Source organism: Micropterus dolomieu, linkage group LG23 (genome assembly GCF_021292245.1).
Source record: "Micropterus dolomieu isolate WLL.071019.BEF.003 ecotype Adirondacks linkage group LG23, ASM2129224v1, whole genome shotgun sequence".
In the NCBI taxonomy this organism is placed as follows: Eukaryota; Metazoa; Chordata; class Actinopteri; order Centrarchiformes; family Centrarchidae; genus Micropterus; species Micropterus dolomieu.
Window position 1 is genome coordinate 24,561,947 of NC_060172.1, and position 26,843 is coordinate 24,588,789.

Consider the following 26,843-nt stretch of genomic DNA (forward strand, 5'->3'; position numbering starts at 1 on the left):
CTCAGGGGACCCATCTGTCAAACTCCTGAAGCTCACTGACGACACATCAGTCATCGGCCTCATCCGGGACGGTGATCAGCTGGCTCCCTGGTGCTGCCAGTAAAACCTGGAGCTTAACACACTCAAAACTGTGGAGATGATCGTGGACTTTAGGACTTTAGGCCCCCCCACTCCACCATACTCAACAGCCCTGTGTCTGCTGTGGAATCCTTCAGGTTTCTGGGTTCCACTATTACCCAGGACCTGAAGTGGGAGCCCAACACTGACTCCATTATCAAGAAGGCCCAGCAGAGGATGTACTTCCTGCGCCAGCTCAGGAAGCTCAACCTGCCTAAGGAGCTGCTGATCCAGTTCTACACAGCCATCGTCCAGTCTGTTCTCTGCATGTCCATCACTGTCTGGTTTAGATCTGCCACCAAAAAGGACAGGAGCAGACTACAACGGAAAGTCAGGTCTGCAGAAAAGATCATCGGGCCCAACCTGCCCTCCATTCAGGACTTGTACATTTCCAGAGTCAGGAAACAGGTAGGAAACTTCGCTGCAGATCCATCTCACCCCGGACACAACCTGTTCCAGCTTCTCCCCTCTGGTAGGCGCTACAGAGCACTGTACACCAAAACCAACAGACACAGGAACAGTTTCTTCCCACAAGCCATCACTGACTGACTCAGTATCAGGAACAATTCCTGTGCAATAACCCAGTACCACGGTCTCTAATCAGCCACCTGTTCACCACTTATTTATTCATCACTCTCTCGTTCTCTGTTTCAGAGCTCTTCATACTGTATACCAAATCCACCTACCTCAACTACATAATATCTGCACATAGGATACACATACATGTTCTCTATACTGTAGCCTGTGTGTCATTTTATTATTGTATTACTGTATAAGTAAGCACACCGTGAATAGTGTACAATCCAGATTCCAAATTCCTTGTATGTGTACACATACCTGGCAAAAAAGCTGATTCTGATTCCTTGCTTATCTGTGCACCTGTAAGCATTTTAATGACGTAACAGTATTTAGAAAAGGATTGACTGTCTTCACCTCTTAATTCTCTCATTTGCAGCCGGTGACCTTGTCAGTTAAATTAACTTGTGCCACACCTTCATAAAAACATTCCCTTGTTTTCAAATAACAGTAGGCTCAATTTAACAACATTTTATTAACCAATACATAAGGCAAAGTTACAGCCATAAGCTGATTCATCAGCGCTAATATTTCTAGAAACCTTCCCCAATTTAAATATTGTACCTGAAATATCACATAAATGCATGATATGTATTGATGTCTAACCTTTTCAAACCCCTTAAAACGCATGACCTGAGAATTTGTGATGGTATCAAATTAATGACACCAGAACAAATATGATAACCACAACTTCAGAACAGTTTGAGTAATTAATCATGATAGGGCTGGTAATCATTTAAAAACTTTAACATATCATTAACTCAAACTCACATTTCCAATTTCTTAAGTGTGAATTGAGTCTGTTTTTGTTAACAAGACATTTACTTAACTGTCAGTCTACACTCTTTTAATGTTCAATTAGTGTAGCCAATGTCGTCCAGAGCTTTACAAACCTGTCTCAGACAGCACTGACAGACAAATGTAATAGTAGTTCAACTAGAAAGGATAGAGAATGTGCACATAAAAAAAAAAAGTGTCATACAAGCAGTTGTAGTAGAGTTTGTAGTGAGGAAGCTCAAAGTCAACAGATTTTAAAATTGTTCTAAATTATAGATATAAAACACAGCTTTATTTACAAGAAAGAAACTTAAACTGTATTAGAAAAAGAATATTGTACAACAGTTTTGTCATTTGTTAAAAACAACAACAACAAAAAAAAAAACAAGATATCTTTCAGAGGCACTCGGCTATGATCCACCTCCACCAACCTTTCACAAGCTGACTGATAAGAGAGTTGCACTGGAGGAAATTAAGGTGATGGGTCAATAAATGTTATAAAAATGTGATTATATATTAACAAACATTTTATCAAGACACTGTGTTTAGAGAGAAATGAGTGTCCACTGTACTCAAGTGTGATTTCCCCTAGAAAATAATTAAATATATTTATATACACCTGGATTTTTCCTATTATGGGTGCAGGGAGTATCTGTACTCCATTTGATTTGACATGTTTACAGGCAGATGCATCATTAGAAAAGCAGAAGCACGCAGAAATACACACTCCAAACATGTGGAAAATGTCTCAGGCTTAAATAAGTTGCTAGTAGCCACAGCTCATTCTATTACAAAATCCTATCGAATGAAAGAGGTCTCAGTACCTTTCTGTGGTAAATTATTTCCCATAGCGTTGATACTTAAACCCCACACATCGATGCATCTGAGACATTAAAGTAGACAGGTCAGGACAACTCAAACAATCACACTGATCTATAAAAACCATCATAGAAATCCCACGCTGAGATGCATTTAAAACCAAGGTGCCCTGTTGTGACTGTTTATTGTAGACTATACCACGAATGATGACTTCTGTTTGAATTCCCCCTAAAAAACAAACACATCAAAACATTACAGAAAGAAACATTTGTCCTACAGGCCCCAGTCTGTTAAACAGAGAGAAAAACAAAACTGTCCTTATCTTAACAGCCAGGCTCATACTTACATCTTCTTCATCACCACCGTACAATGACGGGGGCTGGTAGACCACGTTCGCCTTTGGTTTGCTGCAGGGAGAAATAAAAAGACATGTTGAGCTAGTCACAGAGAGAGCAGACCAGTTCATACAAGTAGTCAGTGCGGTCTATAGATTATCTGCCAAAATCCATTAGACATCATATTAAAAAAAGAAAAGTAAATCCTCTTACCTTTCAGTCTTTTCTGTAAATGGAAGAAAGGAAACATCAGTGGGATAAAGTATTTGGTACATATCACAAACAGCAACAGTCAGCCTTTTTTCTGACAGCTAGTATTCTACTAGCTTCATGATGCTGGTTCCTAGCTGAACCACTGAGGTCACCAAGCGCAGGCTATTTTTATTTTTCTGGAGTCTCTTAAAATACATTAACTTACTCAGGTTCAATTTACTCCTGAAACTTCAGCTTAATGATGTATTATTATAATTGTGTCTTGTGCCAAATTCAAAATTAAAGCCTATATAGTGTAAAGTGATGCAACATCTTTTCAGAACCATCTTATCTCATCTCTCATATTCAGGGTTGGTCATGGGACTTGTTAGAAGAAGAGAAACTCCTTAAGATTTGATTCCACTGTTTGAATTAATTTAATGCTCAACAAGCCCACTATTTGGAGGTCTAAAGTTTCTGGTAATGTCAACACTGAATTGATGATCACACTAATTTCTATGAGGAGTAATATAAATGTAGAAAACTCACTGGGCAGGTATCCTTTCTTGTTGGCATACCAAATGCCTAAACCCAGTAGGATCAGTAGCAGCAGAACCACTATTACCCCAGCAACGATTCCTCCAACGTTTAGGTCACCTTGAAGGAAAAAAAAATTTAATTAGCTGAATTACAGTCAAACGTCATGGTGTGGTGAAATAGTACATTTTCATGAAAAACTGTTGCAGCACCCAAATGTTTAAAGAAAAATTGAAGATGAAGTTTTTATCTTTACACTGTGCGCTACAGTTTCTATTGGCTCCTTTAATGCAGCCAAACCAGTTTATTGTCCTTTAGGTGTTTGCATGCAACATGCTCCAGCGGCTGATACTGGTTGATCAACTGTCGAGGCCCAGGCTAATGCATGTTTTTGAAATTCAAGAGGAGAGCACTTACGGACTTCCATTTGAATGCTTTTACAGCTCTGAGGAGGACCAGCACTGTTGGAAGCCTCACAGTAGTACTGACCGGAGTCAGCCTTGGCTACATTGGAAAAGTCCTGAGGAGACAGACAGGGAATATATTTAATTTTAAATAGGCAATGGGGAACACAACTGTCACTGTAAAGATGGTGCAAAGTATAAGACTGTAGCTGACCAGGCTGCCAGTGTCTTGATTTAGCTTGTAGGTGGCATTTTGGAAGCCAGCAATCTTCTGAGGTTCATTGGGCAGAAGAACGCCATCTTTGTACCATTTGTATGTGGGCGGAGGTGAGCCATCCATGTCGTGGCATAACAATTGGGCCATCGTGCCTGTTGTCACAGAGGAGGGGACCCTACACACGGGAGGAGATGGAGGCACTGCGGGACATAACACTCAGTTTTCAGAAGGTCTCCACACGTACAGTAACACACAACCTCCACAACATATCATCAACTGAAGACAAAGAAGTTTACATCAGAACTTTTGTTGTTTTATGGCAAGGATGAGAGTCTGGGTGGATTATAAACTGAAAGATGATTTTGCAGAACAAAATGACACAAGGATCCTTACCCAGAACAGTCAGCTTTACTTGGACCTGCCCATACTGAGTGCCGCTAGACACCTCGCAAGTATACATTCCATTGTTCACACGGGTCACAGTGGAGAACCTCAGATTACTTCCACCGTACATTGTCACTTGGCTGGCATATTGCGCTGTGGAAGAGTTGCAACATTACATAAAAGTCTCAAAAGCATTCAGAGAGCACATACCTCTGCCAGTTCTATGAATTTCTTCTTTAACAATATAAAATGTTTGGAAACAATCTGAATCTTACTTCAGAAAACAAACAGTGACAGGCAATCATATCAAGTGACTTTTTGACATTTAAAATGTGTTGCTACCACCAAATTTTGCAGGATTGCTTGTACCTGATGCACATGTTACCTAAATCTGCAATTGCAGAATGCGTTTAGGAATTATGTCATAATATGTCAAAAGTAGTTTGAGATATCCTGCCAAAAGAGACACACAGAGAGATGAACAAAAAGGATCAAAAACTTCCTTGATGTGGGGGAAAAAAAAACTGGCCTGTGTGGACAAAAACGATCTGAAAAGAGTTATCAACATGCTACAAAAAAAAAGACAAAAAGATTGTGAATCTGCTTACCTGTTGGTTTCCCATCAAAAACTACATACACCTGGGAGCCTTTTTGGTCATTGAATTTCCACTCCACTCTGGCACTTGAACCAAAGTCAGCCGAATACGAGCATGTAAGGTCGGCCCCTGAAATAACAGTTAATAATAAATCCATAAAGAAAACTATACACAGAAGGTGTTCTTTCATTATGCACTATAAAATAAAAAGGAATCATAAACCAAAATACAATTCTGAAATCAACTGTCCATCTCAGGTTTGTGCTTTCACACAAATGCATGATCTTACAACCCCTCTAAACTTCAAATATAAAATCATACAACTGCTCAGTAATGTGGATGTCTGTCTGTGCATTTCAAGTAGCTATGTCCTCCACAAACTGCCAAATACACAGAATCAACCGAGAAGATTTGACCTGGCAAATCACAGAAAATATTCACAGGGAATTTGTCACAAGAGAACTTTCGTCACTTTAAAACCATAGACTGTATATAAAACGGAACAAAAAGCAGACAGGATGCAAGAAGCTGATGGGGAATACGCAACACCGGATTCAACACCACTAACCGGTATAACCAGCTTTACAATCTCCTAAACTGGTTAGAAGAAATCCAACATCATTGTGCTCGAACTTCCCTTAAAATGATAAACTGATACATAGAGGTCTCTAAAAATAAAATAAAAGTGTTTACTATAGGTGTGTGTCGCCTCATGCTTTCAGCATTTTAAACAACCTGGATTTATCTGTATGGCAAGAAGATACAAAGTATCAGTGTGAGTGTGCTGAAGCCATGGTATAGCTGACGCTCTGCTTGTCATAAATGTAACTATACGTTCAGGCTACGTGACGTGGAGATTACTGACTGAAAACATACAGCCTGTTTATTTAATGCAATGAATGAAAGAGTGGAAACAGAATTATACATAATTACGACGGACAACGGCCTTATAATTTACGACATATCAAGGGGTGAAATGTGACACTGACCTATACCAACAGTATAACAGCAGGACAACCATACAGGAATAATTCCAACTTTATCTTATTTCGTACTTATTTCTTAAAAATGGTAGTAAGATTGTGGAAGTTTTTCACAAACACTTCACTGAAATAAAGTTTATTTCCAGGCTCATCCTCTACATTCAAGTTATTTTACATTTTCAGGACTCACCTGTATTCTCTTTCACCTGCACATCTGTATTGGAGCTAGTGACTGAATAGCCACTTACACCTGCACACACAGATTCAAGTAATTAGACTTAAAAGTTGCATAACACAATAATACATCTCTGTATTTTGTATTACTAAACTGATACTACAGTCGACTACACATAATAGGAAAGAGATGAGCAAAAGGAAAACAGATACACAATGTACAGTTTATACAGGAATAAGAAGCAGAGCATGACTTATTTTACACATTATAAAGGTTACTTATATGACTGATTCAGTCAAGAGTTCAAGTGGAAGTGAAGGCTTGGAAAATGAACAGTTGCTAGCTTGTATTTTTTTAATTATTATTTTTTTTATCTCCCCCATATAGGGTAAAGGCTGAGGAAGAGGAAAGATAAAAGCACTCTGTGTTGTAAAATTTATCAGAATGAACACCAGAAGTTACAGAGACATGAAGACTGGCAGACTATAGACTGGGATGATTCAGTCTGGAGAGAAGAATCTGTTCTAAACGTTTTTTTCTCCATCAGATAATAAACATCTGAGGCTGGTGCTCTGCTTCGTCTCATTTGAGAAGTGGAGACGTGGAGTCATGTACTCTCATCTACATGGATGACAGGTTGAGGTGAACAGATGATTAGTTGATTCATTGATTAACCGTTTTAAATACTTTAGATAAAGTGCGAAAGGCAGTTTTCATAATTTTCTGACATTTAACAGACTACATGGTTAATCAATTCATTGAGAAAAACAAAAGAATTATATTTAAAATAATTAGCTGCAGCCCTACAAATGAGATTTTAATAAACACTGTACTGGGTTTTATTAGGGTTTATATAATCAGAAATATATACGAATTATATAATGAACAGGCAGCGCTTATGATTAAAGGACACGCCTACGTCAAATACTCACTATGCTTACAAGTTTTCAGGAGGTGGACAATAAAAATAGTGCCTCATTCCTGACTGCTGAGCAAGAGCACTTCCGGTGAAACTGTCAGTCAGGCTGAAACTGGGCCTTTTCAATGCTGCTATGACAGAAACACGGGCGGCTTTAATTAATGGATGCAGTCACAGTCCTGTCTGTCACACCATATATGCGTCTAATGCACCACTTTACAATACATTACCCCACTGCCATTACGTTATGTGACGGGAGTGACTTAGCCACTACCTTGTTGTGGGTAATACTGAGAAGCTTCAACTGGAGCAGGAGCCAGTAAATGATTTACTGTGTGCCAAGTCACACATTGTACATTAACAAAATAAAAATATACAAATAGCAAGACATAATTGAAAAGATTAATGTGTCAACCAATATAATAATTATACCAAATTAAACTTTTAGTAGATCCTTAAATGTCATTCAGAATTCCTCGAAACCCTGTACCTGTAGGACAAGCAGTCACAGCTGAGATAAGGCACCACAGCTACAGTTTTTGCTTTAGTGAGATAAGCCTCTGTGTAAAATGAAACCAGAGCGACGCATGACCTCGTTGTTTGCATACTTTGCGAGTTTCACAGGTGGGGTGATAAATGTCCTTTGAGGAAAAGAACAAAAACTGACAATATAAGCAGATTAGGGAGCCACTCAATTAAAAGCCTGACAGTAAATGTGTGTGATCAGTGCAACAAGTTTGAAGAGGCATGCCTATATTCTGCATTGTACAGGGTCCGTTTCATCCAGCAGACAGTGCTGCAGGTGCACTGAGTATTACAGCAAAGAAAAACAGTAACCGGCCGGGCGGGATGCTAAAGGAAATATTGCTTTATGAAAACACGCCAGGCCTGTCAACTAGTCCAACTACTCTTCCTTGTGGCCTACACGCAAAGTCCTATCTTGAAAATTAGTCACTCGTGGCTAAATGTGTGTCGGTGATATTTTAAAGTATTCACTTTGTCATCATAACCTCATTCACTGGTATTAATGGACCATCCTTACCCAAATGAAATTCAAATACACTGATCATGATGAGTGGCAGTTGAATTTGGGAACACCTCTCCCACAGATTGGGATGGAGTATAATTTGAATGGAAAAAAACTCTTTTAGGACCTTCAGTGTGTTCATTGCTGATCTTACTGTGGCCTCACTGAAACTCATTCTGTTTTCACGTTATTTTAATATTCATAAGAAAGGTCACTACAGGAACAAGTAGGAAATAATTAGCCCTTAAAAACTTCTCTCTCGCCACCCCTTCCCATTTTTGTGGTTCGCTACCGGTTTTACAACTGCTGCACCACTCAGGGCCAAGTAGATCTGCTGATGCTGCCGTAAAATTTAAAAGGGTCGTCGTAGCAAAACGTTTGAAACATCCTGCAACTCGTGGACTACAAATGAGATGCCTATTTTAATGGTAATATGTTCATCTAATCACCAATCACCTGAACTCATAAGCAGAACAGGCCAACATTTTGTCTCCAGGAACCAGGCCCGCGGTTTATTTTGTCTCAGTGACAACACACACCAATACTTTAGTATCTAGGGTCCGAATAGTTCCTATTATTGTGACTGCTAAGTTAAACTGTGCAGGAAAGAAAGACTTTAAGAGTTGACTGTCTCAAACAAACAAAACTTAATTGGCAAACTCACTCATACACTCACCTGTCACTGCGACAAAGAACAAAGCCACCGAAACCAGCCCTCTGGCTAGCATGTCGAAAAGTTTGTCTGGTGTCTGTAACACGACGGCGTCGCTGCTAAATTGTAGGCCCACTGGAATACAGAGCAGGAAAATGTCCAAAAATCTTCCTTGCGTCGAATAAAAAGCAGTGTGCTTATATATCCCCTAACTCAAACACGCCGTATCGACGTTTCTACCTGTAATAACAAGCTGCTCCCACCTGAGGAGTCCGCCCAGGTGACAATTCTCCGTAACTTCCGCAAATGGGCTCCTCTCAAGTAGCCACAGTAACGACAGAGTGGAATAACAGGTTTGACTAGAGCAAAGCTTTTGCAAACACATTTACATGGAGAGGAAACAGGAGCAAGCTGGTCGTTTAATAGACAGACAATACAGACTCAGGACTTTGCACTAGCCTTTAGTACCCTGACGACCTTTTTCTTTCGTGTATTATACCTCTTTCAGTTACTTCTTCCCTCTTGTCGAGACCGTGCGTTTCGACCATGCATCCAGTATTGCTGATCCTTGATGTCACATCAGAAGTGAAACTGACATGCAGCAAACACAAGTCAAGAGTATGTGTGTGACACCCTTGAAATGTTTTTAATAAATATTTGATAAATTAGAACATATTAATTCAGCCATATAATGGGGGGAAAGCCAATATACCATAAAGATTCATGTCAGTGCCATATTAAAGGATTTTTATAACGTTTATTAATCAGGGACAATATTATGTGACATTAATGACAATTTTGTGGAAACCCTAATAATATGACCATTATTAAGTTATATTATCAAATTAAAGTTCAAATATACTTACCCTTTAAGAATGATTAATGTATTTGAAACAGTTATAGACACAACAGATACTGTGAGTAGTGCAACATTTAATATCAAAATCTCAAAAAACTTGAATCAAGTAGATCTGATGCATTTTGACTGATAAATTATATTTAACTTAAATTGCCTTGACATGAACACAAAATATACCACATACAGTAGATATACACATCCAAATAGGCTACAATATATTTATTTTCTAATCATGTCAGTGGCATTCATTTAATTGAAATAACAACATAGTTGTTGCCATTATTGTATAAACATTACCACCTGACCACCTGGATTGTGGGATGTCAAAAGTGAAATAGTGCCTTTCCATAATCATACCCCTGGCCTAGCATTCAGCGCAAGTCAGCTGCATGATTCAGTCGTTTGGAATACACGGTGACACACAGTCAGTGCCTCAAAACTAAACAGCAGTATTTGTCATGTGTTACACAAGTGCTCCTGAATGCAGGATGGACGTGCATGATTAGGCAACATGAGTCTATGAGGACTTACTCAACTTATGTACAGTGTGTCAAACCTGACAATGTGTGCACATTTACTGTGTTGTCCCAAATTTCCAATTAAAGGAAAATCTTAAAATCTTAATGCTATTTGCTGTTTAGACAATTGTGTGCTTCCACATTTGTGGCAACAGCAATGCCCCCAAAGTCCATTGAGAAATGCACTGATCTCACTGATCTTGAGTGGCCTCCACAGAGCCCTCAACCCCATTTAAACACATTTGGGGTGAACTGGAACACAGACTGTGAGGCCTGAGCATTGATGCCACTATTGCTCTTGTGGATGACTGGGAGTAAATCTGAGCAGCCATGTTCCTAATTGTTGTGAAAAACCTTCCTGGAAGCATGGATACTGTTATTCAGTAGCATTATATTAATGCCCTTGGTTTTTCAAATGAACTATAAGACAATTACAAATGGTTGTAATCATCGGGTATTAACATACTTTATTAAGTTGTCCACACACTTGACAACATGGTGTATCTACGGGTGCCAGGGTGTCTGGTAAATACATGTACATTTGCAAAAAATCAACTTTGACAAAATGTAAAGTAATTAAGCACTCTTTATCACTTGTGGGTAAAATGCATGGACAAAACGTTTTTTTTCTATACAGAAAAATATTGTTGTATCCATTTTTTAAGGTTAATGGTGATATTGTAGTTGTCATTTAAGACTCTTGTAAACTAGCAATTAAGGTGAATTGTTGTCAGGATATTGTAAAAACACAAACACATTTGTTTAGTCTGTGTGTGCAGTTATATCAATTTGCTCTGCTTTGCATAAATTTAATCTTTGGTATTTCCCTGCAATAGTTTTCTTTTTCTTTTTAACACAAGTACAATCCCATCTGAGCCAGTGCTACCCTCTACAGGACATCAACAGCACCTTCAGTAGAATGCACACGGTAACTGTGGGCATGCATGCTGGAGTTCATGCATGTGCTTGGTTGGTTTCATTGAATGAGCATTGTTCTTCTTTTTGATGCTGTTCAGTTTCACTTCAGTTTATTGTCATTATACAGTACATAGTACAGCAGTGCATTTAAATTATTGTGCTTTGGCTACGCGACACTTGTTCAACTATACTGTATACATAAGTAAAAATCCTTGACATTATAAGAGAAAACATTCCTCCATATAAAGCATATTCAGTGTAAATTTATAAATTGAACTATCAGTGTGGATCTGACTAAACGTATAGTGTTCAGAGACATACTGTATATTTATGACAACAAGCCTCGGCTGAACATGGATCATGTGTTTCAGGCACAAGTGAAAGGCAAAATGAAAACTGAGTTTGTGTTTTGGCTGTCTTTGTCACCATAGCTGAGGGACTTTATACATTGTCTCCTCAGAATAGAATGTAATAGAGACTTTATTGCTCATGCGTGCGTCAGTGGTCAGTCAAAAACTTAAAATCTTAACGTTTTTTTGTTTCTCTGCTTATCATTAGATCGAAACCTTCCAAAGCTCCCTTTGGTGCCCTTCCCAGATCTTATCGACAAATACAACCCAATCTCCCACCAGAGGAGCTGTGTGGCACAAGGTCGCCTCTATCTGCCCTCTTCGTTTGGCAGCCAAGAAGAGACACAGGGGACAGATTTCAGTCAGGCAAAATAGATTGCTCACCTTAAAGAGTGATGAAACTCAGCATTAATGTCACATTATGGAGCGCAATGCTGCATCACCTTTGAGCTGGGTAACTTCTCTGGATGGTATAGCAAAAGCAGTCTTCATCGCTCTTTAAAATCCCTCTTACTTGAGTCCTCAGATAGTTCTTCCTGTCTTGTTATTGCCACTGGAACGTAAGCTCAATATCTTTCATTACATTTAATAAAATCACCAACATTTCAGATAGCTATTAAATAGAAGAGAATATAGAATTTAAATTTTAGCACTAAGTCACATTCATGCTTCTTACTCATCACCCTGTTGGGTAAGTGGATCAGAAATCAACATGGATCCAACAGATTTCTATTGTACATTTCACCAGCTGTTTACATGTGAGTACTGTAGAGTATAAAGTGTATTCAGTGGTACGTGTGCTTAGGTTCGAGTGCATGATGCAGAGTGAGCAGGCCTGTGACATACCAAATATATATTGTACGTACATTCAATTCAACTCATTCACCTCATACAAACACTTTAAAATATTCCAATAGCTGTCACCAGATGATTATGGGTGCAGTGTTAACGTATGCAGCAGTCTGGTGCCTTGTTCACAGCCAGTGAATTTACAGCAGCATAGGAAGTGTCATCAAGGTCAGCAGTAGGCCACTGCAGCTTTGTAATAGGACACTCCATGCTGAGCAGGGGAGGAGGAGCTCTGCAATAAGAAAAATAATGCAGGTTCAGAAGGAGGAGCATTTTGTTTGGCAGTTACTCAAATGTTTTCTTTTTGGAGATGTAAAACAACAGGATGTGCACAGCTGTGGTAAACAATGACCATGAGCACAAGCAGCTTACTTTTCTCAACCACTGAGGTTTTGGACGCTGTGGCTGCGGAGTCGGGAAGTTTGATGTTGCAGGTGAAGTTGGACTTGCCGTTGGGCAGGTTTTTAAACAGCAGGCGACAGATGTTGCCTGGAAAAATGCGGACTTTGGCGCGCTTCTTGAAGGGGGCATGCTGCTCCTCGTCTGGGTCGGTGGTGTCAAAGAGTCTTTCACCATGTGTGTACTTGCAAAACGGTTCTGGTGACTCAGGAGGAACTGCATATTTGCAGTCCATCCTGAGGTGGTGCTCATCTATAGAGCAGTAATGCAGCTGAATCACCTTCTGGGCTGATGCAAAGCCTACGAGTGGTACAACACAAAGAGATGATCAGTTGTTTTTTTTACCAACCCCATTCAAAACACCCATTTATAAACTCAACAATGCTACAAACTCACTCAGATGAGAGAGACATTCATAATGAAAGAGAGGCATAATAAACAAACATAACCTAAACCATAAAGAATCTTACCAAAAAGTAAAATTGTGGCAAGGAAGAACATTCTCCCAACTTTCCTGGGGGAAAATATAAAATAGAGTCAGAGCAAATTAACACCAGGTAACTATACGCCAGAACCAAACAGCTAGTCTATTTATTTTAGCTTTAATGTCAAATTAATATTGTATTTTTTATGCTGCACCAGAATTGCCCGCCGGGGACAACAAAGATTTATTGAATTTAACTGAATTGAGGTTCAAATCAAATGCAACTGGCTATGCCATAAAGATCGGAGGGTCAGATTTCTAAGACATGAATACCACACTTCTGGAGCTCTATGAGAACCCACAGAGGTTACTGTGGAAAATCCACACGGTACCATAATACTGAACGACAGAGTACAATACAGCCTCAATGTTTACGCTGCAAAGAGATCAACTGCAAACTTTTCTGGTGAACTGCCAACACTGACACATTTCTTTGCTTAACCTCTCGCAAGAACATAGGCTCATTAGTTGCCTACTTGTGTTCAATATGTTAAGAAAATACATAAAGCTGTTCAGGCTCTATTTTGTTTGCTTGATTCAAACCTACGCTCGCCTTCGTTTTAAAGATTTGCTTTAGTGCTGACTCCAGCGGTAAACCAAATATTTTATCCAGACTAAACCATTGTGTAAACACAGTTCAATATTTTACCATAGCTCAGATCCAGCATATAACAGTATATGAATCATTCTCACCTTGTCCGATGCAGTTTGAGCTTTCCTCAGTGCTCTGCAGTGTGATGCCAGGGGTAGATACAGTAGAGGTCGGCTTATAGAAGAAACAGAGGAGAGAGGGAGGGGGACATAGAGGGAGGGGAGAGGGAGAGATAAGGGGGGAGAAAATTCTGCTCCAGTGGACTTTGGGGACATTTCTCAGTGTTGTATGAGGATTTGTATTGATTTTTATGCTTTGTTTTACCAGAGGACAGAGGATCACATGTCAATACACAAACCTCTGCCCCCATATTAAGAGATTAAGTGCAGGCTGCTGAATGAGAAAGAAAAAAGACATGTTTTGAAGAGGGTTTGATTAGCTGAAACACCTCAGCAGCTGTTCGACATTTCCTCATTCAGTGTGCAAGGGCAATAGGTGTCAGCAGTTTCTCAGCCACTTTAACCAACATAAATTAAAATATGTACATATTAAATATGCAGATGATTCAATTCAACTAATGCATTCTATAATCTATAACCAAAAACGCATAATAAAGGAAAGAAAACGTACACGCAGAATGGTATTTGAGTTACTTGCTAATGGGCTTCTCATTAATAACTACATTCATATTTCATTAAAGCAGTAAGAGTACCAAAATTAGACTATTAAGAGGCCTATGTCACAGCTGCAACTGATCTAGACTACGTCCACACTAAGGCATTCTTTTCTCTCAACTTTGCCCTAAGATGGCGTTTTTCTCAACCAAAAACCAGGCTTTAAAAAATGGTCTAAATCTTGTTAGCGGGGACGGGTAAGTGAGCCTTTGGAAAACAATTACATAAGTCTGGTTGGAGGCTGTGTGGCAATAAAAGTGATTTTAACTGCAGATTGAACTGATCAGTTTGTATTTATGTTTTATCTTGTGAACAACTTTTATTTACAACAGGCGGCTTTAATGACCTGTGAACACCATTGCTCATTCAGTTGTCTGACAAGAGAAACAAGTGTAGATTTTTTCACACTTAAAATGTCCTGAAAATGCTAGTGTGTAGTTGCATGACCTTTTCACACACACTGAAAACTGTGTTTTAACAAGACTAAGAGTCTGGTGGTTCTGGGAGGCTGCACTTAGGCACAGGAGGGCTTTCAGCTAAGTGCTAAAGTCAGCATGCTAACATTTGCTAATTAGCACTAAACACAAAGTACAGCTGAGGTGGATGGAAATGTCATTTGTTTTGCATCTATTTAGTTAAAAGCCTAATTACTGGATAAATCGCAAATCTGACCTGATGATGCGCTACATGAAGAGTCAGAGGATCGCCAGTTAGTACAATTCATCCTGAGGGGAACATGAATGTCTCTACCAAATGTCATGGTCATCCATCCAATAGCTGTTGAGATGTTCAGTCTTGACCAAAGTGATGGACCAACAGAATGATAGACCGACATAACATTACTACAGACAGCAGTAACTCTCTATAGTCGCCAGCTTCAGCAAAGATGTACAGCCAGCACTGCCAGCCTCCCAGTAGTCAGTAGCAGTGTATAATTGAAAATATATATAATGTGACAAATGTGTATCTAAATATTAATGGCTACGGCTGTGTAAAAGTAACATTGGCATATGCCAATATACCATAAGCCATATACCTAAAAAGATTAAGAACAACCAGAATTTCATCTTATCAAATCCCCTTAGCTAGAACCCCTCTATTCTCTCACTGTATCCTCTGTATCCTCTTCACACTGCTCATCCATTTTGTCAAGGTCCTTCCTGGACAGCTGCTGAACAACTGCCACACACTGAAGCAGTCTCCCATGACACTGACAGAAGTGTTGCAAAAGCCTCTGGAAGGTACAAACCAAAGCACACAACGGAAGCAGAGGGTCTCTGCCACTTTACGCTGTATTTTACTGATTATAAAAACTCCTATTTTTACAATTTTGTCTCCTCCCTTTTGGCCATGAAAAGAGAGAAAGCAGGTGTGGCGATCACTGCCAAAAGTATTCATTAGAGATTCTGTAGCTGTGATCCCTGCTGCTCCTCTGCTGGATGCTGCTGTTGATACACTGCAGATGAAACGCAAAGCCATCACCTATTCTTCATCAATGATTTACTATCATTATAGTACCAAACTACACCAAGTACTGATTATGTCCTTTTAAAGCCCTAGATTCTTAATTTTTCCTTAAGGTCCATAAAAAAACGGTGCTACAAAAGCAATCATCATCCATGTTTGTGTGCTCATTGGACTCCTTCACCCCCTTTATTAAACTGTTACTGTGTCCCATGTGGTGTGTTTTGGAATATTTGATTCTCTCCTACTGTGGCATAACTGGCTGTTCAGTGCAGGGTTTTGGCCCAGATGGGCGCAAAGTACACCTGTTCACCGACAATGTGTGGCTTTTAGTGGTCTGAGGCACTGCCAGATGTGTGTTTAGTTTTAGCCCGTCAGGCCAAAAGTGACATAAAGAGAGTGAGTGAGTGGGGGGCCATAGATAGTGTAGTATTTGTTTATGAGAAAGGCATTTTTAAGATATTCAAAAATAATTGTAAGAATATTCTTTTTTCTGCATTATTCCATTTTCAATGTAAAAAAAAGCTTTTATTTAGAAGGAAATGATCTTAAAGGCCTCATGTCGCTGTTGACAGTTTGCAAAGTCTGCTGTCTGTATCCTAACACACAGACTGGATGCTTGTTTGCATTATTATTTCCACAGCTAAAGTCGTCCAAGCACAGCAACATGCACTGTTTTGCAATGTTTCTCCTTGCATTGTTTATACCTGCAAGAGCTCTTTATTTCACCTCACTTTTTAACTTCGGTTGGATCATTTCTCATACATAAACACACAGCACACAGTTGAGTCTTTGACATTCAGCTCCAGTCTGCACAGTTGACCTCCCCATTCCCCATACAACTGGGACGCTTAGTTCAGGACGGACCATCAATAAATTACAGTTTGAATGATACATTACACAGTGTTTTTCCTATCCCTCCATGTTTCCTCCTCTGAATTAAATTTATATTAAAATTCTACTAAAATGTATGCTGATCATGAAGGCGCATTGTCATTGACCTGCAATTACTGTAATAGTCGGTACTTTTAGGGATCATTTTGAACACACCTCAAAGATTGTCATAAAATTTGTGTTTATTTTATATTCACATTCTCCTTAAAAAAGAATATGGTTATCCCTGTATATACTTCCATGTATTAACTATTGTTGTTTATTTTTCTCACTGCTTTTTTCACTGATTAAAAATACAGAAAATATTGGGTACTATTTTTAATCTTTAAAACAGGTTCCCCCCTCCATAGCGCATACTGTATGTCCCATTACCCCACAATACAGTGTAAAGGTACTGCAGCCTGCATTGCGCTGCAGGTAGAACAGCTCATCCAGGCCTGCCATATTATTGCTCTAGTTGTTTACAGTAATGTACAGTATTATGGAGTTTGCATGTTTACTTTGTGCCTCTATGCAGATTGTGTTTTTTCATTAATCCCTGATGGTATTCTGGTACAACATGTGCAACTTTCTCGTGATGTCCCATGATGAACTCTCATAACATCATAATGTAGATTTTTGATCTGGTCAGGCAGATACCAATCACCACAGAGCTTCACCTGTTTGTCATGGCCTTTCTCCCCTTAGGTTTCTTTTATTCTGCCTGCCCTGGTATATATATATTAAATTCTATACAAATGAAGGTAACATTCAATTAAAGTCTCCATTGTTTTCTGTGCACAAGTCCCTGTTGGTCTTTGGAATTCATTCACAATTAAAACCCAGCGTATTTGAACATGTGCAATCTCTAAACAACACCAAAAAAATGTTTCTATGAGAAAGATCATTTGCAGGTCATTGGTATTACTCTGTCTCTAATGTGACCAGAATTACAGTGAAAAAACTTCTGCAGAGGTATTCTCTTCTATTAAGTTTGTGGATTTTGAATTATAGGAGGTTTTAGTGTCTGAGCATGTGTCCAGCACGCTTCACCCATTTCTCATTTCTTTTTACACTAGATGTCACCAAAACATTGATTACTGTATTTGCCATATTTAAGGTAGTGCTTCCGGGTTTTTGTACTGCAGAGGGAGCTGTTATTTTGCCCAAGATTTGATGGTTCCCCCTAAACATGAATATAGGTAAGATTAGTGTTGGTGGTAATATGAAAATGAAATGGATTGGTTGCTTGCCAGGTTTCATTTCAACAAATTTTTAATGTAGGAACTCTAATGTAAAGACTTTACCACCTCCTCATCAAGCTTAAGTCACACATGACAGGGTAGCTAATGAGCACGAAATCTCTGGTCAGAGCAGCACCAGTGTTTCCTGATAAAAGGAAAAAGGTGAAAATCAATTCCTCCCAAAGAATGGGCTGCTCCTGGATCTCTGATCGGGAAACAGTGCAATGAGGGACGGGTCTCTGTAGGATAGCAGCCGATGTGCATGTGTGTGTGTTTAAGTGAGGACGTGGCTACAGAGCTATAACTGTATCCTCAGTCAGACGCAGCTCATCCTCGGGACAGGGGACCAAATACCAGGTAAGAGACCGATTGTCTCATCTGCAGAGTAAAAAAATCAGGTTTAGACATGTCAGTGTGAAAAAACACTTACACCTTCGAATCGGTTTTGCTTGTGTCAGAAGCATGTGCATGGCTATACGGTTCTTTCACCTGCAGTAGACCAAATGTGCAGCCAGTGAGGGGAGCTCGGCAGTTTGCTGCAGCATAAGATACTGCATGGGCGTAGTAGATCTGTCTGCATCTGGGCTGCAGGCAGAACAGCACTTGATCCTGCGCTAGTGGAGACAGTAGCCTAACGCATGGTGCAGTTGTAGGTTGCATGTTTACTTTTCGTCTTTATAGCTTATAAGCATCGTGTGTTTTTTCCTGAATTAATCACTGATTGGTTGTGCTCTGGGTGTGCATGTTCAACTTTGTCATGATGTCCCATGTTGAACTCTGTAGGCCATAACGTGGTTTGAAGGTTATTGATCTGATTGGACAGAATCCAATCGCCATGGAGCTGCAACTGTTCGCCACGGCCTGTCTCCTCTTTGGCAGGATAATGACAACGCATCAAACTCACAGTATGTGTGATTCTTTTGTATTTATTCATTTGCAGACTGGACACTGTTACATATATAGGAAGAAACATATGGCTGTGATGTCATATTGTTTGATGTTCATCCGTTTAAAGTTGGATTTAGTCTTTGTCTGACTGATTATGTTGAAAAAAAATTGTTGCAAAAACGAAAATTCCTTTATTGTGAATATAACGTCTTTCATAGCAGGCAGACAAAATTCAGTACTGCAGCAAAGGTGTCATTACCCAGTCTCACCACAGAGCTCAGTAATGTTTCATTAGGATTATGTAATCCAAATACCAAATCCAAATAATGGGAGATGGGAAGGGGGTGAAATTATAAATGTATTTTAAACATTTTATTCATATGTGTAGCCTATTTATTTCATAATCTGATTGGTTCAACATTAAACATTTGAAACATATTGCTATCTTCTTTTGTGGCCAAGTCAGCATCCAGAGGTGAACAAAATGAATGATTCCTGGCTGTTCACTCATGATCCATATCTGCAAGGGCGGATATTTCATGCCACTGTTGGTGGGGACAATAAGAAAATCTCCCAACAGGAGAATTTTTAGAAATAGAGTCGCTGGGGTTCTGAAAAGGGTAGGAAACTGACCAAACCACTGTGAGGTATATATGGGGGAGGACATAATCTTTCAAAACTTAAAAAAAGAACAACAACAAGAGCTGTTGTTTGTGTACCAGATATGTTGACTAAACGCTGACGGACAACAGTGGTTATATTTTATTGTTTTGATAAAAATTATTGCTAGGGAGAATTCACTAGTTGCTAGAAAATAATGTTCTACCATCCCGACTAAATTCTACACCCTTGAATTTTATTAAAACAGTTTTTTGAGCAAGTGTTTTTACTCCAGGAGCGGGGAATGGTCACCTCAAGATGAAAAATTGGGTGCTACCAATTCATCAGTTTCTGAGATGAAACTACATATAATAATTGCAAGAAAAAACGTAATTCCCCTCTCAATTTCCCTTGTATGAAATGAGGTTAAGAAGTAATATTAATTGAACTGGGCTTAAGAAATGATATTCATTCATTAATAAATATTGATATGGGGAAAATGTATTGTAAATGTATATCATACTTGACATACTATTTATATAATAAATCTATTTTAACTTTTGCCCTTTGAGGGACAGACTGTGGAATACGAATCACAGTTTTCCTGTTTTAACACATTTGTGTTTGTGTAAACTGAGACTGAAAACACACATATAATCTGTTGTTCACCTTATAGGATTGTGAGCATGTAGAGGATATAAAGTAAAGTGGTTTTCAGATTATGTTAAGTTTTGTTTTGCATTTGCTAAACTCTGAAATAATATATAATGAAAGTGACACTACTTCATACAGCATTCATTTCATATGGGAAGGATAAGAGAAGAATGTGCTGATTCAGATCCTGTCTGCATCTGTTTCAGTGAGCTTTTTGACTACGTTTCTGTTCGCTCCACGCGGACCTCAGATGTTTCCCTGTCTAACTTACCTGGAGCGAAATGTCAGGGTGGATTGTGAGTTTCCACCCACCTACCAGGTCCCCGGACCCTACTGTGAGTATCGGCAGGACAGCCGGCTGGTGGGCAGCACCTTCCCCAATGCTGTCGTGTATGTGTCCACAGAGGACCGCAGGAGGAGCAACGTCAGCCTGGTCACTCCCACTCTGTGCCGCCTCACCTGGGCTCCGCTGGCTGATGAGAGGCCTTTCACCTACACCTGCAGGGTTTACCAGGGCAACAGCTGGAAGGAGAACAGCATGGCCGTCCATCACAGTGAGTAGACTTCACTTCAGCTTGTTTATCTGGGTTTTGGTTTCACCAAATCAAACAATATCTAAACTCACATTCTGCTCTATTGCAGGGATCCTTCCAATCTGCTCTGCAATCAGTGTAATGTTTAAATCAGCACCATGGCTTTTGTCACTGGTGATGTCACTTCCTGTGGCTGTGGGTCTTCTGAGTCCATGAACTCTCGCTTTCACAGGGTAACAACTCAATAGGCCTCTCTGACATGATTTGTGGTTTGGTGGTTGACTCTATGTGGGATGATTTTATTTTCTGTTATTTTATTTTTTTTAGGCAGAGAATAGAAGCCATGACAACCACCTCTCGTTGAGCATTGGACTATTATTTAGTAGACCTCATTATCACCATTGTACCTTGAACACCATTTTTTCAAAAGAGGAAACAAATCATGACAATATCAAATGAATGACATTGCAGACTGATGTAACAGCGAACCGTGTTCATTTTTTATTATAATGGCTGTTTAAAAAATCAGATTACAGTTTTTTTAATCTGTTGTCTTGATCAGGTCTCCCTTGTAAATAAGATTAATTATGACCTATCCGTATAAACAAAAATTTCGTTAATGGCCAAATAAATGTTCATTTTGTGGTTTTGTATTTTATTTTTGAAGAAAAACAGATGCTTCCTATAGATTTATATTGCATCTTATTGATGTTCTGAACACAAATGGGTTTGATTATATACAGTGAAATTAAACTTGGAGATCTTCTCTCAACACTAAAAGAATGGAGATCATTTTGATTGGATTGGATCTTTACAGATGCATCAAAGAGTGAAAATATTGCAGCTTTATGTCTGTCAGTTCAGCCTCCTACTTAAATTCAAATTATATCACAGTCTCACTGGTTTGCTCAACTATAGATATGTTGTATTCAGGTGGCTGATATGGCTTTTGAGTAACACTAATGAATAACTGCTCAAACACTGCCTTTCATGCTAGCAATGCTAATCTCAGATCTCAGATTTAAATAACAAGAGTTCTGCACACTAGACCCCATATGAGGTTCACCTGGTTATAACAAAGCAGCTCTCTTTTCTACTCCCCCACAGGGCAGTATCAGTGTTGTTTCCCCCCTTGGACAGCAATAAGACAAATACCTAACGTGACTGGTATGATTGTTCCTTACCTTTGGAAAAATAATGTCAGTTTCACGCATTGCTTTCATGCTAATCTGCCCTACAGCCTAAAAAGACATGTAGACTTGTGACCGTTTTAACTGCTAGTTTGCAAAGTCAATGATGTGGATGAGGCAGGGTTTTTAGCTCCGTAGCCTTGAGAGTGACACTGCAGCTGAATGAATAACCTGTTTCTTTATGCAGTTCAAGTAACAACTGATAGACAGGCATTGCCAAGATAGTATATGGTGAAAAGAAGAGATGGTGGAAATGTAATGTTTTGCACAATAAATATTCACTCTAATAATCCTGGTGTGTTTAAATTCGACATTGCTCTCCACCAATAAAAGTATGCATGTGTGAAGTATGACAGAATATTGTAACTTTATGTTTTTTTCAAAGCTGCTGCCATTTAAATATATTATGTTAAAACAATAACCACACTGTCTAAACACACACATTTTAGACATTTGAAGTTCAAGCTTGATGCTATTTTTTTACTTCGATGTCACATTTCTGTTTTATGTTATTTTTGGATGCTATGCCACTCAGTATTATTTGCAAAGTAGTACTTGTAATAAAGATGTCTTTATATTTTTCAAATAGACAAGTCAGCTTGTTTTGTTTCTTTTATCCTACCACCAAAGGTGTACTAAAAGCTATAACAAAACTAAAGTAACAAATAAAGGTTATGCACACTAAAGGTTTTCATGTCTTTACTCTGCACAATCACATATCTATAGAATACACTCCTTCTTTGTTATTGCTCAAGACAATCAAAATATATAATATAAGTATATTTAGGTTTTTTTTAAATGTATACACTGATGTGCAGCAACATAAAAAAAGAAGGTTGGCGTGGGAAAAGAATCAAAGCTAGATTCATAAATCAAGTTATCCCTCTGACTGTAATGCTGCCAAAACTGCAGAGTGGCAACCTGTTCAGGGTGTATCCTACCTCTTACCCAACGTATGCAGGGACAGGCTCTCTCCAAGACTCTGAAAACAATACCACAATCAGCATAAACATGGTCAGAATTCAAGTTGTTGCATTTGTCAGTTTTGAGGTGGTGCTTCCAGCTTTTGTCCAGCAGAGGGAACTCTTGCTTTGCACTACCATTTGACAGCCCCATAAAAACTGAATTGATGGCATTGAGGTCAATTTAGCCCCTACATACATCATCATCATTTTTTGACATAGCAGGGTGCAAAAACTGGAGTAATTAATTATATTAATAATGCCTTAATTCTGGGTGTTGGTATTCTGCATGCTGCCTCGTTGTCACGATTTTCTGTAACATTTAAACGGAACAGAGCCATCATTAAAGCAACATTATGTAGTATTTTTTCTTAAAATAACAACTTCAAAATCATTTTGATGGCACACAGACTTCTAATAGAATGAATGGCATCTCTGTCGTTGTGCAAGCTATAAGAAGAAGAAAACTGTATTTAAAGCACCCCTCCGGTGTATTTTGACATTTCTATGATATTTCATATCAGTCATTTCCTTACAAGGTTGATTACCCACATAGTTCGCCAAATATTTTTTGACGAATGGCTTAATTTTGTGCTCAAATTATCAAAAGTTGCTTAGTTGTTAAAAGGGGGTTGTGACGTATGACTATAGTAATTCCATAAATCATACCTCATTCTCCAAGCTTGCGCAGGCGCACTGTCATGTTTTGTTAAAAAAAACTGTCACGCCGTCACGCCTCGTCATTTAGTATCATGTCATTTACTCAGAACTTACAGTAGGTATGTCTCTCTGTGTCTGATTGTTGGTTTGTCTTTCTAGTTTAATTAGCTAAATTAACTAAGTTGTAGTTAGCTAACATAGTTATGGCAGAAAGTTAGCTAACAGAGGGTCCAGCAGTACACAGTAAAGTGTACTAAACTTTACAGTGTAGTGATTTTAACTCAGCATATTGTTAGTTAACACTCCAGTCAGTCAGTTTTTGGTTGTCATGGTAATGACGTTAACCAAAAATTACAGTTAAAACTGACTGGAGGGGGCTTTAATGTACAATGTAAGTTCTTTGGAAGAAGTTAGCTCGGTATTTTCATTATGGATATCATGGAAGAGGCTGCTGAGTCTATGGGGGAGTCCGAAGAGATGCAAGCTGGCTTTCTTGCTGTAGGACATGTTAGTAATAACTTATTAAGTTAGCTGGCTTGCTGTGTCCTGTGTCGTTGTGCTTGCTTGGTGTTTGCCTGTGTTAGTAAAGTTGTCGACTTGAGCGAAATCAGCCAGAGGTTTCACAGAGGATTAGCCGCTAGCTACAAATCTTGACTTGGTGTTTGCAAACTTACTAGTTTACACACTGGGACATCTGTAATGTTAGTGAAAGTGCTCTTGCGTTGGTTGCTGTCTAGCTTTGTTGGATAGCTTGCCACCCAAGATATGCTGCTGCTGGTGGAGGGTGGCACCACTGTCGTCCTGTAGCTGGGTGAGCGGGTAATATAACTGTTGTTTAACTCACTCAGAGTCGTGGTGAAGGCGAATGACTTTTATTCAGATGAACGTTAATAGCCAACAAGAGGATACTTTGACTCCTGCCAGGTTACCAACCACGGACACACAAAATCCCGTTCTCCAAATCTCCCAAGACCCAAGCCAAATACCGCAACACTCTAGGATCCAAAGGTCCAAACACATAAACAGTAAAGCAGTCTACAAAACCGGGCTCAGCAGCCTCTATGGACATAACCTTAGTCAATAGCAGAGAAGAGGAAAAGAGAGATCAAGCAAGAGACTGGGTGGCAAGCTAGCCAACATAGCTATCCGGCAACCGACAGGAGAGCACTTACAGTAATATCACAGATGTCCGAGTGTGTTATCTAGTAAGCTAACATCATTTCGAGATTTATAGCTAGCAGCAAGTGATCAAGCAACATTATGTAACTTTTTAATCATAAAATAACAGCGCCTGTGACCCAGGCTCAGCAGCCTCTATACCTAACATTAGGCCTAGCTAATGGCAGAGGTAAAGAGACTGAAGAAGACGCTGACGGAGGAAACTAAGAAGAGAAAAAGAGAGGGACCGAGCAAGAGTTTCCCAGATGTTGGCAAGCGCTTCATGAAATCGCACAAAAAAACGAATCCTACATAATGTTGCTTTAATGCATATGTAAGAATTGTAATCATTATAAATGACAAATGTATCATTCTGAATTGGACCGTTAAGTAGTACTTTTTTGTTTTGATCCTTTAAATACTTTTTGCAGACACTACTTCTCAAATAATCTACTGTAAACGGCCTGTCATACAGTATAATAGCAATTCTTGGACGAAGATAAACAAACGTCATTAATAGCTGAAACCAACTCTGTTCAGTCCCATCAAGATCCAAATCAGGTTTAGCTGTACAGCAGCACAGTGTTTGCCAAAGGACACAGTCTTTCACACACATGCTATTATTATATTATATATATTATTATATTCATAAGAAGAGGCAGCATTTTATGTTAGTTTTAAGAGCTGTGATCAGATGCCGGCAGTGGGTATGCAAATGTCTAATGTGGGAGTAGGTTTGGATTCAGTATGCATGAAAAGGGAAATAATAGATGGCCTCAGCAGATCTAATGAACAAACGTAACTCATAGTGATGCAGCACTGAGAGTATTTTCCTTTGATGGCACGTGTGTATCAACTGGTGGTTGGTCACACTGTAAATGCTGTGTGTATTTGATCAGACATTTTTTGAGTGTCTCAATGCTGTAAGGAGTCACATTTGAGTTATTCAGTGGTTGTTCACCCAACAGTGCAGCTAACTAAACGGGTGTAAAACAACAAAAGTTGAAGAAATAGGGCCCTTCAGAGAAAAGATAAATGGCATTTACACATCTTTTGGGCAACAGCCTTAAAATGTCACTAACAATAAGGAGATATATAGAGAGTAGCAGACACCACAGCTGATGTCACTTCCTGTGACAATAAAGTCACAAAGTGCAGTTCACAGTAACCAGAGGAAATATTTTCTGCATGGAAAGCTCTCGAAAGGAACAAATAAAAATTCTACCTTAACGCAATGAGCACCAAAATTTGTGCTCTTCTTGTAGTTTGTAGATAAATGGAACAAATTAACTGTATATTATTATGTTGCGGATTACTTCCTACCCCGAACATTTTAAGGTCTTCTGTGACTGTTGAAGGCGCTTTATAAAGTCTGAGAATATAACCCTGACAATGACATCAAAACTATGGTTATCTTGGATTGGGTAATTTTTCATTTGTTTGCATTATGGGAGGTATAAGTAAATATAATTAAACTAAAATATGGTTGTTTCGATCCACGAAAAGCTCAAACTTGACCTTAAACTGTCGCAAAAGTATTCTTGTTTGTGCAAACGTGTTCGTATGGCATTCAACACTGCAAAGGGTATATGTTATTAAAAATCAGTAATAGCTAGTGACACGAACAGTACATTTAAAAGGAGCTACAGCAGATAAGATGAACAGTTCATAGCTATACCATATTTTGTTTGGGTAAATACCCCAAAAGTGATATAAGGCATAACACTAAGACAGTGTATTGTTCAATTTTGACACAGTTGTTTAAATGTGTCATGTTTAAAAGTGTTATATTAAATTGCTGTACCCAAATTGCTGAGCAACAGAAAAAAGATCAGTGCCATCTATCATCTTATAGACCATCCTCTCACTCTCAAAAGCACAAACTAAACATACTCCAGCTTCCTTATGCACAAGCATTTTATTGGAGCAGTTCTTAAAATTGCAAGCACCCGCAATTCTGTCACTCCGAGCCAAGATCCAGACAGATTTTCGCACCCAGACGGCCAACCTGATTTCCTCTGTTTCCTGTTCGAGAATCATGTGTTGGGACTGATCAGCTGCTGCCAGGTTAATCTCCTCATGATTTAATCTTTATCCTGGCCTCCCTCTGAGAGGTACAGAGATGTATTGCAGAGCCAACGCTGGGTGTGCATGTACATATTGTGTTCTACATTAGCAAAGCTCCAATGGCCCAAACCACATAATTTCGTGGCTTTGTGCCTGTGCCACACAGATAAATTAGCCCAGCTACAGCTCGCTGTGCA

General features: G+C 39.1%; 2 protein-coding genes across 6 annotated transcripts; one reads left to right on the forward strand and one right to left on the reverse strand.

Annotated features, from left to right (window-relative positions):
• Positions 1-1,149: 1,149 nt before the first annotated feature.
• Positions 1,150-9,273, reverse strand: f11r.1 (F11 receptor, tandem duplicate 1). 2 transcript variants are annotated; one of them, XM_046039827.1, is made up of 11 exons: positions 9,210-9,273; positions 8,735-8,845; positions 6,128-6,187; positions 4,967-5,083; positions 4,368-4,511; positions 3,972-4,174; positions 3,771-3,873; positions 3,366-3,473; positions 2,838-2,850; positions 2,636-2,696; positions 1,150-2,517 (listed from the first exon to the last, which is right to left on the reverse strand). In XM_046039827.1, exons 1-11 carry the CDS (start codon positions 9,256-9,258, stop codon positions 2,482-2,484), a joined length of 1,005 nt encoding a protein of 334 aa, XP_045895783.1. In that variant the 5' UTR covers positions 9,259-9,273; the 3' UTR covers positions 1,150-2,481. The 2 variants fall into 2 exon arrangements, with proteins under 2 accessions (XP_045895783.1, XP_045895784.1); XM_046039828.1 differs by lacking the exon at positions 9,210-9,273 and adding an exon at positions 8,974-9,105.
• An 8,601-nt stretch (positions 9,274-17,874) lies between these two features.
• si:ch211-215c18.3 lies at positions 17,875-22,385 on the forward strand. Of its 4 annotated transcripts, none has more exons than XR_006823180.1 (5): positions 17,904-18,291; positions 18,718-18,839; positions 20,283-20,372; positions 20,481-20,630; positions 20,719-22,385. XR_006823180.1 is itself a non-coding variant. In XM_046040357.1 (5 exons), exons 2-4 carry the CDS (start codon positions 18,770-18,772, stop codon positions 20,823-20,825), a joined length of 525 nt encoding a protein of 174 aa, XP_045896313.1. In that variant the 5' UTR covers positions 17,906-18,291; positions 18,718-18,769; the 3' UTR covers positions 20,826-20,842; positions 20,937-22,385. The 4 variants fall into 4 exon arrangements, 3 of the variants coding, with proteins under 3 accessions (XP_045896312.1, XP_045896313.1, XP_045896314.1); XM_046040357.1 differs by having other exon boundaries at positions 17,906-18,291; positions 20,283-20,630; positions 20,719-20,842; positions 20,937-22,385; XM_046040356.1 differs by lacking the exon at positions 17,904-18,291 and adding an exon at positions 17,875-17,892 and having other exon boundaries at positions 20,283-20,630.
• The last annotated feature ends 4,458 nt before the right edge of the window (positions 22,386-26,843 follow it).